This window comes from Penicillium roqueforti (assembly GCF_015533775.1).
Source record: "Penicillium roqueforti strain LCP96 04111 chromosome Unknown scaffold_01, whole genome shotgun sequence".
NCBI classification, from domain to species: Eukaryota; Fungi; Ascomycota; class Eurotiomycetes; order Eurotiales; family Aspergillaceae; genus Penicillium; species Penicillium roqueforti.
In genome coordinates, this window is record NW_024067565.1 from 414,318 (window position 1) to 430,208 (window position 15,891).

General features: G+C 48.4%; 6 protein-coding genes across 6 annotated transcripts; 2 read left to right on the forward strand and 4 right to left on the reverse strand.

Moving 5' to 3' along the window:
- Nucleotides 1–507: 507 nt before the first annotated feature.
- LCP9604111_525 (uncharacterized protein) lies at nucleotides 508–5,678 on the reverse strand (the record flags this gene model as incomplete). Its single annotated transcript, XM_039068972.1, has 14 exons — nucleotides 508–807; nucleotides 861–1,013; nucleotides 1,064–1,249; nucleotides 1,311–1,824; nucleotides 1,882–2,285; nucleotides 2,343–3,413; nucleotides 3,472–3,654; nucleotides 3,705–3,773; nucleotides 3,828–3,897; nucleotides 3,950–4,008; nucleotides 4,066–4,741; nucleotides 4,792–4,899; nucleotides 4,954–5,520; nucleotides 5,572–5,678. 14 exons carry the CDS (start codon nucleotides 5,676–5,678, stop codon nucleotides 508–510), a joined length of 4,467 nt encoding a protein of 1,488 aa, XP_038933073.1.
- An 892-nt stretch (nucleotides 5,679–6,570) lies between these two features.
- LCP9604111_527 (IGBP1/TAP42 family protein) lies at nucleotides 6,571–7,746 on the forward strand (the record flags this gene model as incomplete). Its single annotated transcript, XM_039068984.1, has 3 exons — nucleotides 6,571–6,782; nucleotides 6,838–7,114; nucleotides 7,171–7,746. The coding sequence occupies 3 exons, from the start codon at nucleotides 6,571–6,573 to the stop codon at nucleotides 7,744–7,746; spliced, it is 1,065 nt and encodes a 354-aa protein (XP_038933075.1).
- Nucleotides 7,747–7,927: 181 nt separating this feature from the next.
- Nucleotides 7,928–9,029, reverse strand: LCP9604111_528 (uncharacterized protein; the record flags this gene model as incomplete). The annotated part of the gene is made up of 2 exons (XM_039068995.1): nucleotides 7,928–8,682; nucleotides 8,765–9,029. The coding sequence occupies 2 exons, from the start codon at nucleotides 9,027–9,029 to the stop codon at nucleotides 7,928–7,930; spliced, it is 1,020 nt and encodes a 339-aa protein (XP_038933076.1).
- Nucleotides 9,030–9,608: 579 nt separating this feature from the next.
- On the forward strand, nucleotides 9,609–12,503 carry LCP9604111_529 (putative LON domain serine protease; the record flags this gene model as incomplete). The annotated part of the gene is made up of 3 exons (XM_039069006.1): nucleotides 9,609–10,071; nucleotides 10,135–12,361; nucleotides 12,416–12,503. The coding sequence occupies 3 exons, from the start codon at nucleotides 9,609–9,611 to the stop codon at nucleotides 12,501–12,503; spliced, it is 2,778 nt and encodes a 925-aa protein (XP_038933077.1).
- Nucleotides 12,504–12,943: 440 nt separating this feature from the next.
- Nucleotides 12,944–13,889, reverse strand: LCP9604111_530 (mitochondrial 54S ribosomal protein uL23m; the record flags this gene model as incomplete). The annotated part of the gene is made up of 3 exons (XM_039069017.1): nucleotides 12,944–13,220; nucleotides 13,355–13,642; nucleotides 13,774–13,889. 3 exons carry the CDS (start codon nucleotides 13,887–13,889, stop codon nucleotides 12,944–12,946), a joined length of 681 nt encoding a protein of 226 aa, XP_038933078.1.
- Nucleotides 13,890–14,208: 319 nt separating this feature from the next.
- On the reverse strand, nucleotides 14,209–15,612 carry LCP9604111_531 (protein kinase RIO2; the record flags this gene model as incomplete). Its single annotated transcript, XM_039069028.1, has 3 exons — nucleotides 14,209–15,248; nucleotides 15,310–15,454; nucleotides 15,550–15,612. 3 exons carry the CDS (start codon nucleotides 15,610–15,612, stop codon nucleotides 14,209–14,211), a joined length of 1,248 nt encoding a protein of 415 aa, XP_038933079.1.
- Between the last annotated feature and the right edge of the window lie 279 nt (nucleotides 15,613–15,891).

Below are 15,891 nucleotides of genomic sequence, written 5' to 3' on the forward strand. Positions count from 1 at the left end.
CCGAGATTATTATGACAAATTCAAAGTGTTCATCGGTGGTAAGGAATAATAGGAGCGCGGATCGGGTGGGTGTTTGGGATGTTGAGATCGCGTCAAGCGGGTTGGGCCGAAAAACACAGAGCAAAAGGATAATGACAAAGGCTGGAAAGAAAGCTAAAATCTAATCGATTAAAAATGGTTGCAAAGATAAATTCCAGGCCTATGCCGTCCTGGGTCTTATGTCTGTTGCAGATCAAAAAGATACGCGGCGTGTTTGCTTTACTTCAGGGGATGAACACTATTCCCCATTAGGTTAAGCGTGACACGACCCCCATGTGACACCGCACATCCATGGCTCTCGTCCCTATCCCGTTCCTTTCGAAGTATAAGATTCACCTTAATATTGACGGGTACATTATCGGGTTACTAGGTAATGGAATTTGAATCTCATAATTTGCAAATGGTACTAAAATGAAACAAAGAACAAATTTCGCCCAATCTGTCTGTCCTCCACAACTTCTCTCCTTTTCAAATTGCCGTTCCGATACTTGCGCGGTCCACGGTGGCTTGTCCACCTTGACAAGCACAGTGATATTTCTCTCGGAACTCGGAAAGAGACATTCCATCAATAACAGCCAATGCCCGGGTACTAGCCCTCACTTTAGCATACCGACTAGAAGATGCGACTGCGCTGGCAATGGATTGGCCGTGCACCATAACCGCAGCAAAGACCCTGGGGGTCTCCCCTTCCACGGCAGGGACCTCTGCAGATTTCAAGCAGTAATCGGTGCATTGGTAGCTGTGAGTCATTTGGCTATGAAGGAATGTCTATGACCTATTAGCATAAAGCATATAATCTCAGGGGCAGGAGATGGTCTTACCGTTGGATGTCTGTTTGCAAATGTGTCGTAAATAGACATGTCGTGGAAAAATGGTAGGATATGCATGTTGAAGAAGGCTTCAATAACTGTGAAGTCGAAGCCAGAATCAACAAATATAGCACCCAGATAAGCCTCAAGCATGTCGGGAAGACACTGTAATTCGTGAGCATGTGGATTGTGTCCATGTCAAATAAGGAACTTACCTTTGGGGAATCTGACGTCGAAAGCCAGTAGTCGACCTCTCCGTTGCCTTCGCTCTCTGCAAGCTGAATTTCCTCTGCGTATTTGTTGTTTTGGATCATGAGAGGATTGCTGAAATGCTGAAGATGAACATGAAGCCCCAGTTTTACAGCCAAAGCACCAAGAAATTTGTTGGATACCATAGCCATCTATTCATGTTAGTCGGCACTTGCTTGTGGCTTGACATTGTGAAAAAAAAAATTTACGGACCTTGTGTTCAGTCAACCACTGCGGATCTCGGTTGGGGAACCGATGAAACAAGTGCTCCACGCACACCATATCCAGGAGTGCATCACCCAAGAACTCGAGCCTCTGATAACAAGGCACCTTAGCCCATGCCAATGGATAAGATGGATGCGTGAAAGCCGACCGCAGGAGACGAGGGTACTTGAACTCGTAGCCTACTTTCTCGAAGATTTGCTGGGCCAGGTTCTTTTCAAATCCATCCGCTGCCCTGTTCTGATACAAAGGCATGGAATATGCTGAGAGGTAGTCTTCCCATGAGGTTGCCGTGTGGTTATGACTGTTGACGAAGACGGTGACAGCTTTGATAGCCATATCATACCGATTGTCATCACCTCCCGAGAGCAACGATGCTCCTATCAATGCCTCGCAGACATCTGCTATAGTCTTCTCAGCCAAGGAGTGCTTACCTTCACTGGCAAAAAACTTGGCGTGGTCCCGACCATACTCGAGCGAAAGACCTGGGGGGTACCACATATGTCTGTGATTAAGTGTCAGTAAAACACACAATTGTTGGGACAAAATGTAAAGAACATACCGAGAGAACCCACGGCTACGTATGTACTCATAGAGTTTCAGTTCAATTGCGTTTCTGAACAGGTTCTTGTTGCAGATGAGACACATTCTGTTAACGTGGTAGTCGTATTCATCATCCTCCGGATTTTGAATAAAGAGCGAAATGGATGTTGCCATCTTGAGCACAGAGTCCCCTAGTAGTTCAAGGCGCTCGTAATTTTTCCCCATTCCTCGTTGAACGTGAATCTGTAGGCTCCGATGCTCTTCGGTGTTGTCTGAATCCTTGGTGAAGGCCTCCAGGGCATACTCGAGCTTAATGCCACCAAGACCTAGCATATTGCATCCCTCCTGGGCGATCAGGTAGGATTCCATTCGCGTGATAATTGCTGGAAAGACAAAACACGTCGCGGCCACAGACGTGGAAATCTGAGTTACATGTTAGCATATTGGATAAACTGAAACGTATACTGGTGAAGAACTAACCGCCGATATAGCCAAGGGCTGAGGGCAAATGACACATCTCGAGTTGGATGCTTTCTCTTCCTCGGCCGCTTTATCAAGGAAGTTCCGCCGAAGGCAGATCAACTCCGCCTGGAAGACCGGTTGGGTCCAGATACATCGGTTGAAGAATTTGGGACGTGAATTTTTGCTCAAACTCAAGGACCAATTCATGATATTGTCTGACCATTTTCGAGATGGTGCGTAGGATGGGGGTGGGTCTGAAGGACGTAGATTGGGGTCTATAGCAAGCGGGAAGTATCGATACTTTCCATTCCAATCGTCGTAGATGAATCGAGTCAGCAACGATTCTGGCTCCATGTCAGAAGACCACATAAGCTTGGGGTTATCTCGGACATATTGTAAAGCCTCCCAGTCAATTATGTCAAAGATACTTGTTGACGTTCCAATGTCGACATCTTCTCGAGCAGGCGCAAGCCAGTATGGAAACTGTTCCGAGACGTGCTTATAGGTCTTGTGAAACACGTCATGAAAGACAGCAAGTGTAAATACAGTCAGATATTCGAGATCTTTGGAAGCAACCTCGAGGCCGTCGTCAATACACAAAGACTGAACTGTAGTCTCGATATCCTTATCCAAGAAGACCGGGAAAGTCGGAATTGTAGTGATTCGCTCTCGTGTAAGCAATACAATACTTCCATGAGCTCGAGCCAGAGGCTTTGATGGAATGAGACGAATAACTATCGCGTAGAGGCGTGTGGGAACGGTTCCCTGCAGCCTAGCCCAGATTGAGGGCTTAGTACGCATTCGGTACTGATCAGTCCTCTTTGAAGTAATAGCCAGTTTGGCATTGCGCATTGCTGGCAAGCGCTTGTGGTAGATAGAGTTGAAGTGCTCATCCAACAGATTCTTTTGGCGAAGCAGCATACACGCATCAAAAGCAGCGGACTGCTTGGCGAGTGATTTCTTCGATTCGGAACGTCCAATCACTCTTCGCACAGGCGACTTCTCCGGCATAATTATCTCACAGCTGAATGATTCGTTCTCTGACATCACAATGTATGTGACCGATGCTGATATCTCATTTTCGTATTGCTAGAATTTGGTCAGCGTTAGCTTTGATGAAAGCCATCAGAGGCAAACTGATTCTTACCAATGAGCTGGCAAATCGTGCCAATACACCAATCGCATGGCGACAGGTTAACATGGCACCTGTGTTCGGGATGGTGTATGTTCTCTTCCTATCTTCCTCGTGAATAAGCCCTTTCGTATCGTGATCGGCTCCGTACAATTTTCGATCCTCCGGCAGCAGATTGCAGAAATTCTTCATGAGGTGCTGTTTATGTCAGTTAGTTCAGTGCTCTATTACCTGCGAAGCACCCTTACCTCTGCTCTTCGAACTTCCTGTAGTCTCATGCTGTGGTTGTGATTGCCACTTTCGACCATAGTTGCGTACTGCAGAGTAGTGAGTAAATCAGTTGCGTCTCATAAAGGGGAAGGAAATCTAACCACTGAATCAGCGCTTCTGGCACGGCCTCGGCTTTGGACATATTGAATTACCGTGTCAAACAGATCGAATCTTTGCTAGTCAGTAAAAGTAACAGTTGTGATTAGAATGGTGAATGACATACCTTACCACCAGATTACAATCTGGGATGTCAAGGCCTTCCTCTGCGACCGATGTTGCAAACTGGAAATGATTAGACTTTCTCTATAAGTTGTTTTTTCGGGTCGTGTAAAAGCTCACCAAGCAGTTGACTTCACTTTTTCGGAACTTGACCAAGACAAGAAACTGCCGACGAAACGTGGAATTCATTCCTAGAGCATCTCCTTTGCGAACACCAACCAAAGCATCGGGACGGAGGTTTGGGAGTTGCAGCTTTTCGCACAGCTGTAACATTATTTTAGCTGTATTGCGCCGTTGTGTGAACACAATGCATTTGGTATCTGGCGACTTCGCAAACTGTTCTTGCAACTTTCTCATTAAAAGCTCTACTTTGGAGCTGAGATCAGCCGGCGTAAATGCCTGGTTTTCAATGTATTCCTTGACGAGCTGGTTGGCTTCTTGGATCCGCTTAATGTCCTCTGAGGCCTTTTCAGAATCCTGGGGATCAGAATCGGTGACTTTGCCGATACTACCCTCCAGCTTGGGCAGCACTTCGTCAGCCAGGGCCAAGGCCCATACCTGGTCTGCGCACCAAGCCCCTAATTCCGAGCTTGCAACCGATGCAAATCGAAATGCGCCCTCTAGTATTGGCATATCACCATACTTGACTTTCAAAGTACCATGTAGATTGGTCTCAAACGGCGGAGGAAGCTTGTCGTAGACCCATTCCTCTTCCATTGGCTTGTTCACGAAATTCCGCAGGAGGGTAAGATCTGAGGTTGTTGCAATGCGACTATCTAAAAGAGTCTCAAGTTGGCTATATACAGTCAGCAAAAGCTTCCAATTTCGGTTAGTTAGGGTGCTCACATTGCTGCTTCCGCTATGTCACACTTAGCATCAACCGGGGAAGCGGTCATCCCGAAGATCCTTGGGCGCTTTTCAGGATCCGCTTTCAGATAGCTGTCTCGGATGATACTAATAAATGTCAGCTCTTGTCATCATGTTACAATTGAAAAATGGGCTGCATACCGAGCATACGGATGCTCCTTCTTGGCATGGTGAGCTTCGTCGAAGATCAGAAGATTGATCTGGTCAATTCTTATATGGCCATTCAGTAGAGATTGGTTTAGAATCTCCGCCGTGCATACAATCACCATGTACTTTTCAAGATGCTTGTTCCACGTCTGTTGGTCCCAAAGATCGGGTCCCAGATTGCCATAAAAATGAGCGACTCTTTGATCGAGATTGTTTCTCAATACCGCAGACTGTTGAAAAACCAAAGTCACACTGTCGACCAGGAAAAAGGCAACGCGAGGACTTGCGCCATTTGCACGTTTGTTGAGTTCGATTTGGAGAATATGCTTGAGCAAAAGCACGGCCACTAAAGTCTTCCCAGACCCTGTGTCGAGAACCGCGATCGTGTTGCTAGCCCGTGCTCTTTCAAAGAGCTCGATTTGGTATTCGCGAGGATCTAGAACTCCACCTCCGGGCTCTGTATTCGCGAGCAAACGAGCAGTTGAAAGTTCCGCATCAGATAGTTCGATATGTGATGCATTGGGACCGTCTTTAGGCCCGTTGACGACATGGTCTTCAAGCCTTCCGAACTGTCAGCATTGGTCTTCAAGCTAAGATATATCAAGAACTTACAGCGCATTAAACATAGCATTTTGAGTTCTGTGTCGGTGCGACACCTTCAATTGTGGGGTCGCAGCTTCGTCGCCAGATAGATCTGAGCTAGTATCTTCAGCCTCCATCTTAGCTGTCTTACCCTGTGCTAGACTATGTTGAAGAAGAAATGCTGAAGAAGAGGAAGAGGAAGAATAAATAAAGCTACGGAAGTGACTCAAACCTGGGCAAGAGAGGAAACCGTATTTTACTTAGCAAGCGCCGACGACATAATACGTTTTTGTACCCCGTCCTACTTAGACATGAATTTCTCATAAGTGAAGTGAGAATGATAGATCGCAATGTTTGTAGGTGCATTGAGAAGGCTTTCAAGAATGGCTCCATGTGCTTAACAAAAGTCCATCAATGACTGCCTTAAGTCTTTTTTTTGATATTCCAATGATATTGCATTTTTCTTATCATTAGAAAATTGACGGCATTTACACTTATACAATAAATTACATGTTCCTATGCTCTGTCGTCCTATATATATCCATTCATGCATCCAGGCATGACATCCGATGAGAATATAAACTAGGACTGAAGGTGCCTGTGCACATGCTAAAATGAGTATAATAAGAGAATTGAGCCATCAATGATTGAAAAGTAACGACTATCTATAGAGAGACTAAAATGAAGGAGAGCCCTAGAGGAGAATAAGAGTGGAATGAACACATATCAACACAAACCCGCCACTCAGTATACAGAAAAAACATACATCGACTCATATAAGAGTAGAAGCCTTTGGACTAAGCGTATAGTCTTGATACCAACCTTGGAACAAGTATAGAACTCAAAAAATTGAGGATCGAAGTATGAGCTTCTTTATCAAACGCTTATCGGATAAAAGCTTGGCCTTATCGCCTTATCGTATTTCCAAAACTCAGATCGAGATCGCGGGGGACATGTGAGCCCCTACTAAGCACCTCTCATAACCTATCTCCGACCTAATATAAGCCCGCAAGGCCAATATCTGAACCAATGGAAGAACCGCAGAGTCTTCGCTCTCTATTTGCATCAGCAAAAGAGCAAAAAGATGCATTGGGATCGCGGGGTGACACCAACGCTGAGACCTACCGAGACGAGGTGAATGCGACGATAGCCAAATTCCAAGAATGCCAGCGTCAAGTGAGCATGCTGTCCTTGTTTAGTTCTAATGAGTTGTTGGAAGATATTTCGACCGGTGATCTCCAGTACGCCACCTTGATTCCGGCATTGCGTTGCCCATTCGGCTGATTTGTTGTCCAGGTACATGACACTGGAATTTCATCTAGCTGAGCTCTTGCAGCGAGTTTCTGACTCAGATCGTGAAGCCGTCCTCAAGCGTGCGCTCGAAGAATATGAGAAATACCTGATGCGTTTGGATGAGTACCTGCTACTCTCTGGCGGGGATAAGAAGCTCTTTGAGCAATACATGGCCAATCCGACCTCTTTTACCCTGGCGCCAGCTAACGACGCTGCCGCCAGACGGGAAATTAAAGTGACACGGTTTCGGGAAGAAAAAGAACTAAAGCAGAAACTGGAGGTATGCGGGATCCTTTGCTGGATATTGTTTGGCGTTCTTGCTTACCCCATCTAAAGTATTTCGGACGCAACGAAGCTCGACTGCAAAGCGACGACGATGACACCCGATCCCTCTATCTAGCGGAGCTTCAGCTTTACACCCACCAGACCTTCCAGGCATTAGATCTCCTGATCCAAGAATTGTCGATACTTTCAGGTATGCGCAATGCGCCGCCTCGCCCTCCACCGACGGACGATCCCAGACAGCGAAGCAATATTGGAGGTTTGAATTACTCAGAGAAGCTAGATCCTTCAGTGTCACAGCTCTTGAAGGGAGGCAGAGGCGGTCCTATCCTGAACAGCAAAGGAAAGCCAATGCAGCCGTTCACGTTGTTGGGTCGGCGCTCAGAAATGCAACAAGGAGTCTTTCGTTCGGGCCATAACCTTCCTACCATGACAATTGATGAATATCTCGAGGAAGAACACAGACGAGGAAATGTCATCGAAGGAGGAGGCGAGAAGTCTGGCATCAAACCGCAAGTTGACGAGGATGATCACAACATTGCCGACCAGGAAACGATGAAGGCACGAAATTGGGACGAGTACACGGAAGCTAATCCGAAGGGTGCTGGAAACACACTGAACCGGGGATAATGTAAAATAACCGTCATGAACAGAGCTGCTTTACTATGTCCAAACAGCCACGATAGACAGGGTTCTTGGTGAATATCCTTGATATATTGAGCGAGTACGGGTATACTAGACAAGAAAACTCGTTCACTTCATTTTCAACAGGGTATATCTGCCTAGTTACAGTAAAAGTTGACCTGAACATTCAGACTGCAGTGGAAACAGTCTCCTTGGCCTTGTTCTGTTGGATAGCCTCGAGAATGTCTCCAGCGCCGTCGGCGACCAGGGCCTTGGCTACGGTGACGCCGAAGGCCTCAGCACTTTCAGCAGAGGTGACGTCGGCTTCCAATTCTACCTGAGCACATTCTTTGCCATCGACACTGACGACCACAGACCGCATTCGCAACTGCTTGGCACCCTGCGCATTTTGGACCCATTCGGTTTCAACGCCTAGCGGGGCACTGCAGCCTCCCTCAAGAGTCCGCAAAAGACTGCGCTCAGCCAAGACCGAGAATGTGGTATCTTGATCACCAATCGTGTCCAACATATTCTGCAAAACAGCGTCTTCCTTGCGAATTTCGATGCCAAGGGCACCCTGTCCGACAGCATAGAGCATGCCGCTGTTTTTGGAGTCCAAATATTGGGTGATACGATCCGTCAAATCAAGACGCAGCAGACCAGCAGCGGCAAGAATGACACATGTGTACGGGCTATCTTCAGCATCTAGCTTTGATAGGCGAGTGCCGATGTTACCACGGACATCCTGGACTTTCAGGTGGGGGTATTTCTGGGCCAACTGTGCTGTGCGGCGGATGGACGAGGTTCCAACTACGGACCCGGCGGGGATCTCGGAAAGACTTTTGTATGGCAACCCTTGTTTCACCACAAGTACATCCCTGCTATCTTCGCGGGGCATAGTCGGGCCTAGCTTGCAGGAAGAGGGGAGAGTAGTGGGGACATCTGATAAGATTGCATAAGTCGTCGTCAGCTCTTTTTTAGGGTAGAAACAGCTACTCTGTGTGAGATTGGGATATTATCAGACCTTTCAGCGAGTGGACGATAAGATCGACCTGTCCGTTGATCATCAATTCCTCCAATTCCTCCGTCCACAGGTTCTTGGTGGTGAAATCCCGTAGTGCGATAGTGGTGTTCAGGTCACCGGTTGTCTCCTTGGAGAATACCTTATATTCATATTGCGGGAATGCTTTCTTCAATGCCTCGAGGACTAAATCTGTCTGGAGCAGAGCCAGTTTAGATTTGCGGGTGCCGATGGTAAAGGTCTTTTTGGTGGGGGCGGGGGTAGTCATTTTGAGGCGGAAAGAAAGCGTATGCAGAGAATGGGCTTAGAGAGTATGCGAGTAGATGTACGGGGTTGTATGAGCTATGCCCGCAAGATACCAGATCGCCGAGGAAAGTCAGGCGAAGAGGCGAAGTGGGTTTGGAGAACTCCGATCACGGGACACATGCAGATCACCTGAACAGAGATTACGACGTTGGGCACATACAATAATCTGGGAAATAGGAATAAATATATAAGAATAGTAGACTCATAGTTATTACAATGCATGTAGATCTATCAGATTAGATATAAACCGTCAACGGCAAATCCCTTAATTCTTCCCCGGTTGATCATCAACCTCGGCTACAGGGCGTGGAGATTGCGAGGCATGCGACTTATCTCCCCCGGACTTCCCATCTCATCTACGTGCTTCTGGAACCTCCCCGGCCATCTCTCCTCTACATATAATTCATTCACATCCCCTTCATCCCTTGTCCCATCACTGATTCCTCATTCTCCATACAATTTACACTTACACCTTCATACTTCATATTCCCGGATTCCTATCTTTGCCACCCTATTCCATCATCACTAGGGCCCGCACAAGATGGGATCCAACGGTAGAACTACTAAGATTCCCCTTGTACCTCTTCCCAAGGGCTCGGTCCTGCTCCCGGGCGTGACTCTACGCATTCCAGTCTCCAACCGTCCCGATCTCGCCAATCTTCTGTCGTCACTAGTGGACAAGCCTTCGAAGCGAGATGCGAATACTATCACCTTCGGATGTGTTCCACTCAACTCACCTTTTTTGAGCCGGGATGGACAGCAGCTCCTCGAAGGCGACGACTCGGATTCAGAGCGAAAGGAGCAATATGACTCAATTGACGCCGGTCAGGCACGGAAAGAGGACTTGTTCCGATGCGGAACTGTTGGCAAAGTCATCGGAGTTCAGCGCCGGGCCTACTCGGAGCCATTTTTACTTGTCCAAGGTTGGCAAAGATTCTCTATTAAGAAGGTCCTACGAGACCGCCCATACTTTGAGGCTGAGGTCTTCATTCATGACGAATCAAGTTAGTTTCCACAGACACAAAGCACAAAGACCACATGGCTAATCATACTTCCTATACTTCTAGACTCTGGCCAAGGCGATGCGGAAGTCGCTGTGCTATTCCAACAATTGAGACAGCTCTCTCGAGAGCTTCTTACTCTCTTACGTCTCTCCTCATTGCTGTCGGCAGCCTCCTCTCGTCTCTCGCCACTCGTTGCCCGAAAATTCGAGCTCTATATATCAAAGACAGAATTGACACAAGCGGGGAAGCTGGCGGATTTCATGGCGGATGTATCTGACGCAAGCTTTGAGGAAAAGCTACGTATCCTCGGCTCGCTGAATGTCAAGGAACGCTTGGAGAGGGTTGTTGAGATCCTCACCAGACAGGCACAGCATATTAAGAGTAGTGTCAGGGTCACCTCGATTGGCTCGACCTCGTTCCCCTCCTCCGCCATGGATATCAGTCATATTGACCCCCGTGATCGCGAGTTGCTCGCTAAGCGTGCAATTTCGGGCCTCTCAGGCATGACACCTCCTGGTGGGCGGGGCAACGACGAAGAGAAGGAACCCAATGAAGTAGATGAGCTACAGCAGAAGCTGAATGATGCGCAGCTTAGTCCCGAAGCTCAGAAAGTTGCGGACAAGGAATTGAAACGCCTGCGAAAGATGAACCCTGCCAATGCCGAGTACGGTGTTTGCCGGACTTATCTGGAAAACTTGTCAGAAATCCCATGGACCAAAGCGACAGAGGACCAACTTGGACCGGACACATTGAAGAACGCCAGGAAGCAGCTGGATGAGGACCACTACGGCCTGGAGCGAATCAAGAAGCGACTGCTGGAGTATTTGGCCGTGTTGCGCCTGAAGCAGTCCACCAACTCGGATGTTGAACGCCAGATCTCAGGACTTTCCAGGGACTTGGACGCCTCGGCAGCTGGAGATGTCGATCATGATGTCCCCCTGCTGTCAGAGTCTGACCGGATTGCATTGGAGACCCGCCTTGAGATCCTCAAGTCCAAGCGTATGACCGACAAGTCCCCTATCTTGCTTCTGGTCGGACCCCCTGGAACTGGAAAGACAAGTTTAGCCAAGTCTGTTGCTGCTTCGCTTGGCCGGAAATTCCACCGGATCTCCCTTGGTGGTGTCAGAGACGAGGCGGAAATCCGGGGCCATCGGCGCACATATGTTGCAGCTATGCCTGGTTTGATTGTGAATGGTTTGAAGAAGGTCGGTGTTTCAAACCCGGTCATTCTACTGGATGAGATTGACAAGGTCGGCGGCGCCAACTTCCAAGGAGACCCGGCCGCTGCCATGCTGGAGGTTCTTGATCCTGAACAGAATCATACCTTCACCGATCACTATATCAATATCCCTATCGACCTGAGCAAGGTTCTTTTCCTTGCTACTGCCAACTCCCTGGACACGATCCCGGCACCTCTGCTTGACCGCATGGAGACCATCTCCCTGTCAGGATACACCACCGTTGAGAAGCGGCACATTGCCAAGCAACACCTGATTCCGAAGCAGATTAGATCTAATGGTCTCAACGAGGACCAAGTAAATCTGTCGGACGAAGTGATTGATAAAACCATCACCTCATATACCCGTGAGTCAGGTGTTCGCAACCTAGAGCGGGAACTTGGCTCTATATGTCGCCATAAGGCCGTCCAATTTGCCGACGCCGGGGATGCCGATCGCCTAGCCGATTATAACCCTGTTGTATCTGTCGACGATCTGGAGGATATCCTCGGGATCGAGAGATTTGAGGAGGAGATCACCGAGAAGCACGGTCGTCCCGGTGTTGTCACAGGCCTTGTCGCCTACTCTACTGGTGGCCAGGGTAGCATCCTGTTCATCGAGGTGGCAGATATGCCCGGCAACGGACGCGTCCAGCTGACCGGTAAGCTGGGCGACGTGCTCAAGGAATCTGTCGAAGTAGCCCTGACGTGGGTGAAGGCACACTCCTTCGAGCTCGGTCTGACTCACGACCCCCGTGAAGATATAATGAAGAGCCGTAGCCTGCACGTCCACTGCCCCTCCGGCGCTATCCCCAAGGATGGACCTTCGGCTGGTCTTGCCCACACTGTTGCCTTGGTTTCCTTGTTTAGCAACAAACCTGTCCCACCGCAGATCGCCATGACCGGCGAGGTTTCTCTCCGCGGCCGGGTTATGCCCGTCGGCGGTATCAAAGAGAAGCTGATTGGTGCTCTGCGTGCGGGCGTCAAGACCGTGCTGCTGCCGGACCACAATCGGAAAGACGTCAAAGATGTCCCACAGGAAGTCAAGGATGGTCTGGAAATCATCTATGTCAAGTATGTCATCCCTTCCTAACCTTGGTTTAATAACTGCTAACAATTGTTTCACAGACACATCTGGGAAGGATTGCGCCATGTCTGGCCCGATGCGCAGTGGCCGGGCCAGCACCAGATGAACTTTGTCGAGAGCCGACTGTAAACCGTTCTCAACACTATAAGTTCAAGGGGCTTTGCCTCTCGCGGTCCCCCCACCTACCCTCATTTTTGCATAGCGTATAATAGCCAGAGGCACCATTGACTTGTATTTAATCAGATTGTCTTCCGTGATGCGTTCATGCCAGTCAATATTTCGTGTCTATATCACTCAACATACCGGGTTCAATTCTAACACTAACACCACAACTCACAATTCACGAAATCTATTCTATCATAAAATTCATGTAAACCTTGACTAGATTAGATCAGAAAAGATGATACGCCATATTCAAGATGTATACAATCTACCCCAAGAGTATAATACACGGATCCAGCCAAACATGGACCAGAAGATAGAGCAAGAAACACCAATTTTCCCCAATGGAGGGGATGGAAAAAAGTCATGAAGAACAATGCAAGGAATCTCATCAAAACAGAAACCGATTACCGCGCTCCGTGCTTCCGCTGCTTAGCATACCAAGCCGGCAACGTAGCAGCAGGGACGAACCCTCCATTCTTAGCCGCCTGGTGTGGCTCCAAGCCCAGAGCCTTCCAGGTCGGTCTCCAAGTCTCCTTCTTCTCGAGCAGCGCCTTGGCCTGCTCCTTATAGGCTTGGCGCAACTCTTCATCGGGCTTTTCACCCTTGTTCGGCTTGGGATTCTCCTTTTCTTGTAGGTCGATCTGGAACTTCTCGGCCTTTCTCCAGCCTTCATTCTCCCATCTATTGGTGGAAATTGATTAGTTAAAATGTCCCGTCTGGTTGGAGGTGCATGTGTAGTATTGGGAATGTAGAGACGGAAGACAACGGAATTGAACTTGAACAAGACGACAACGATAAGTATGGGTGGCACATACTCAGTCAGATCCTTCGGCTCCTGGGGGTACACGAAGGGCTCCTTCAATTCAACGGTCATGCGCTTCTGTGACTTAGGTCGGCGCCACGGGCCGAAGCCCTTGTTGTCACGCGAGATTCGTGTAATTGGCTGTGCCTGGACATAACTGCGGATGCTGAGGGTTCCGACTCCGTACAAGTGCCATAGGTAGCTGCGGAGATCGAACTTGTTGAAGTTGAGGGGGACGCGGAATTGAGCATATCGGGGGGTGAGGTTGGGGGTGCGGACTAAAGCGACGCGGAATTCAGGCCTAATGAGGCGAAGAATTAGCTGTAGTGCTTTTGGTGTTTATGGCAAATATCCAATTGAGCCGGTCGAGTTTGTTGAGATGCTGTTTGGGTCGACCCGAATTGAGGTTCTTGGAAATTTTGGGCAACGTACATATACACGGGCTTGCCGATGACGCTGGGCCATTTGTTTTTTGGGGTTGGTTGGACCCCAGCCTGGTTTTGTAGGCGGCGCAGGGCTTTCGCCTGAACACTGCTGAGACGCACCATCGTGTTGTTGAGTGGAGGAATCTGGGGGTTGGAGGTGCTTGCGGATCGCGAATCAAAACTGCGTTGGCCGATATGATCACATGACTTCCATGTATACGCCAATAGTGAACGACGCAACACTCGTTGGACATTCAAGTCAGGAGTCAGAATTGATTACAATGCATTTTTGGTATAGTATGAAGTATGTTGTTAATATTTCCTTTAGAAATGAAGAGTTTGGGTATTCTGTAAGTTCTCCCTTGATAAGAAATTTTGAAAACCTATATTACATGCTTTATTCATCGTAAATAGTCATTAAAAAGGCCCAGGATCTTTTCTTTTACTGCTCCGCCGACCCCGAGACTCGGAGTTCTTCGAGTCGCTTGGTGCTGTCATCGATGTCTTCGGAGTTCTTGGTCTCGTGGGCATCACTGGCCTCTTCGGCTTCAGATCCAGACTCTTCCTCATCATCCTCATCCTCATCCTCATCCTCATCCTCATCGTCGTCGTCGTCGCTACCATTAGCCTCCCCATCTCCTTTGACTCCCACCTCTACCATATAAGCCTCGAGCTCACGGGCCATCTTGCGTGAGAAGCCCGAGGCTTCAACTTCGACATCCAGACGCTTCCCAGGATTTTTGAGGAGCTTCTTTCTAGCCTCGGCGAAAGTGGGGCCCTTTGAGTCGCTCACGAAGTGGAACTTGCGCTTGAAGTACCGCTTGATACATTCCACATCACGGTCGAAATACATTTCAGCGTTAACGTGGTCGACAGACAACATCTGCGGGAAATCAATGAGAACCGGGACCAGCCGGATATGCTCATCTTCCTCTTCCTCAGTAAGTTCTTTCCCCTTCATTTCGGGGTCTAACTCTTCCTTGATAAGGATATTGAACTCATTGAAATCACCATGGATAAGACCATATCGGGCAAGATCCAAGATGATATTCATAAGTTCGGAGTATAGCCCAGCGGGGTCAGCGACTTTTGAGATTTGGCGCAGAGGGAAAGCATCAATTAGACTCATGACGATGGTGTGTCGGTTCTGGGCGATGGGGTCGGGGACAGAGAATCCGTTCTCGTGCAGAGCCTTCATGAAAGCGAACTCCTTCATTGCTGCCAATCGAGACATGTACATCCATGAGGCTGAGCTGCGGTGTCGTAGGTAGTCACGGTTCGTCTTGACTGTTCTGAACGAGATACGACCGAGACGGTGGATTTTCATAATACGTTGCGCTCCGGTGCTTTCTGCCACCACGATGATGTCTGATTCCTTCCCCACGCCGATTTGGTTGCCGACCGAATAGATGACCTTCGACTTTTGATGCGCGTGCAGCGCAAGGTAATCCAATCCTCCGTATGCGAGTCGGTAGCCGTCATCTATAAGCAGAATACATATATCAGTGATAAGATCAGATGCAAAAGTAAAGGGAATGCATACATTTGGCATTCTTGACCTTTGCAATCAGATTGATTTTCGCGAGGTTTGAGATTGCACGATTGACACCGCTGCCGCCCCGGAGGCCCGAAAGTTGCGCGATCAATGGCGTTGGAACGACCTCATGATTCCGGCTGCCAGCTTCACACTAGGAATAATTTACATGTTAGCTAATGATTCGCGACAGAATATCCCCAAAGGAAGAACATCGCGGGGTAAACCCAAGGGGAGGCCGATAAGTACCGCTGCTAGAACTCGGAAATCTTCGGAGGTGAGGTAGCGAATAGCCTTAGCATCGAGTTTCATGATTGTGAGGAAATGAAGGAGCTTTTCACTTTCTTCCGATTTCCATAAATTGATTCGCTGGAGGCCAGAACTTCAAGACCAGTCAACGATGCGGCGGAGGAAAAAAGTTGATAAGAACCTAGCCCTATGCCCTATTTCCTATCCGGGATGAGAACCTTGATAGCTCTCGCGTTCATTGGAGAAAAATATGCGACAATTACAAGGTCTTGACTGGATATCTTCGAATGTAGATGAAAGTCAAGGGGCTAGTCGAAAATACGTAGTCTACTCATAGATGCG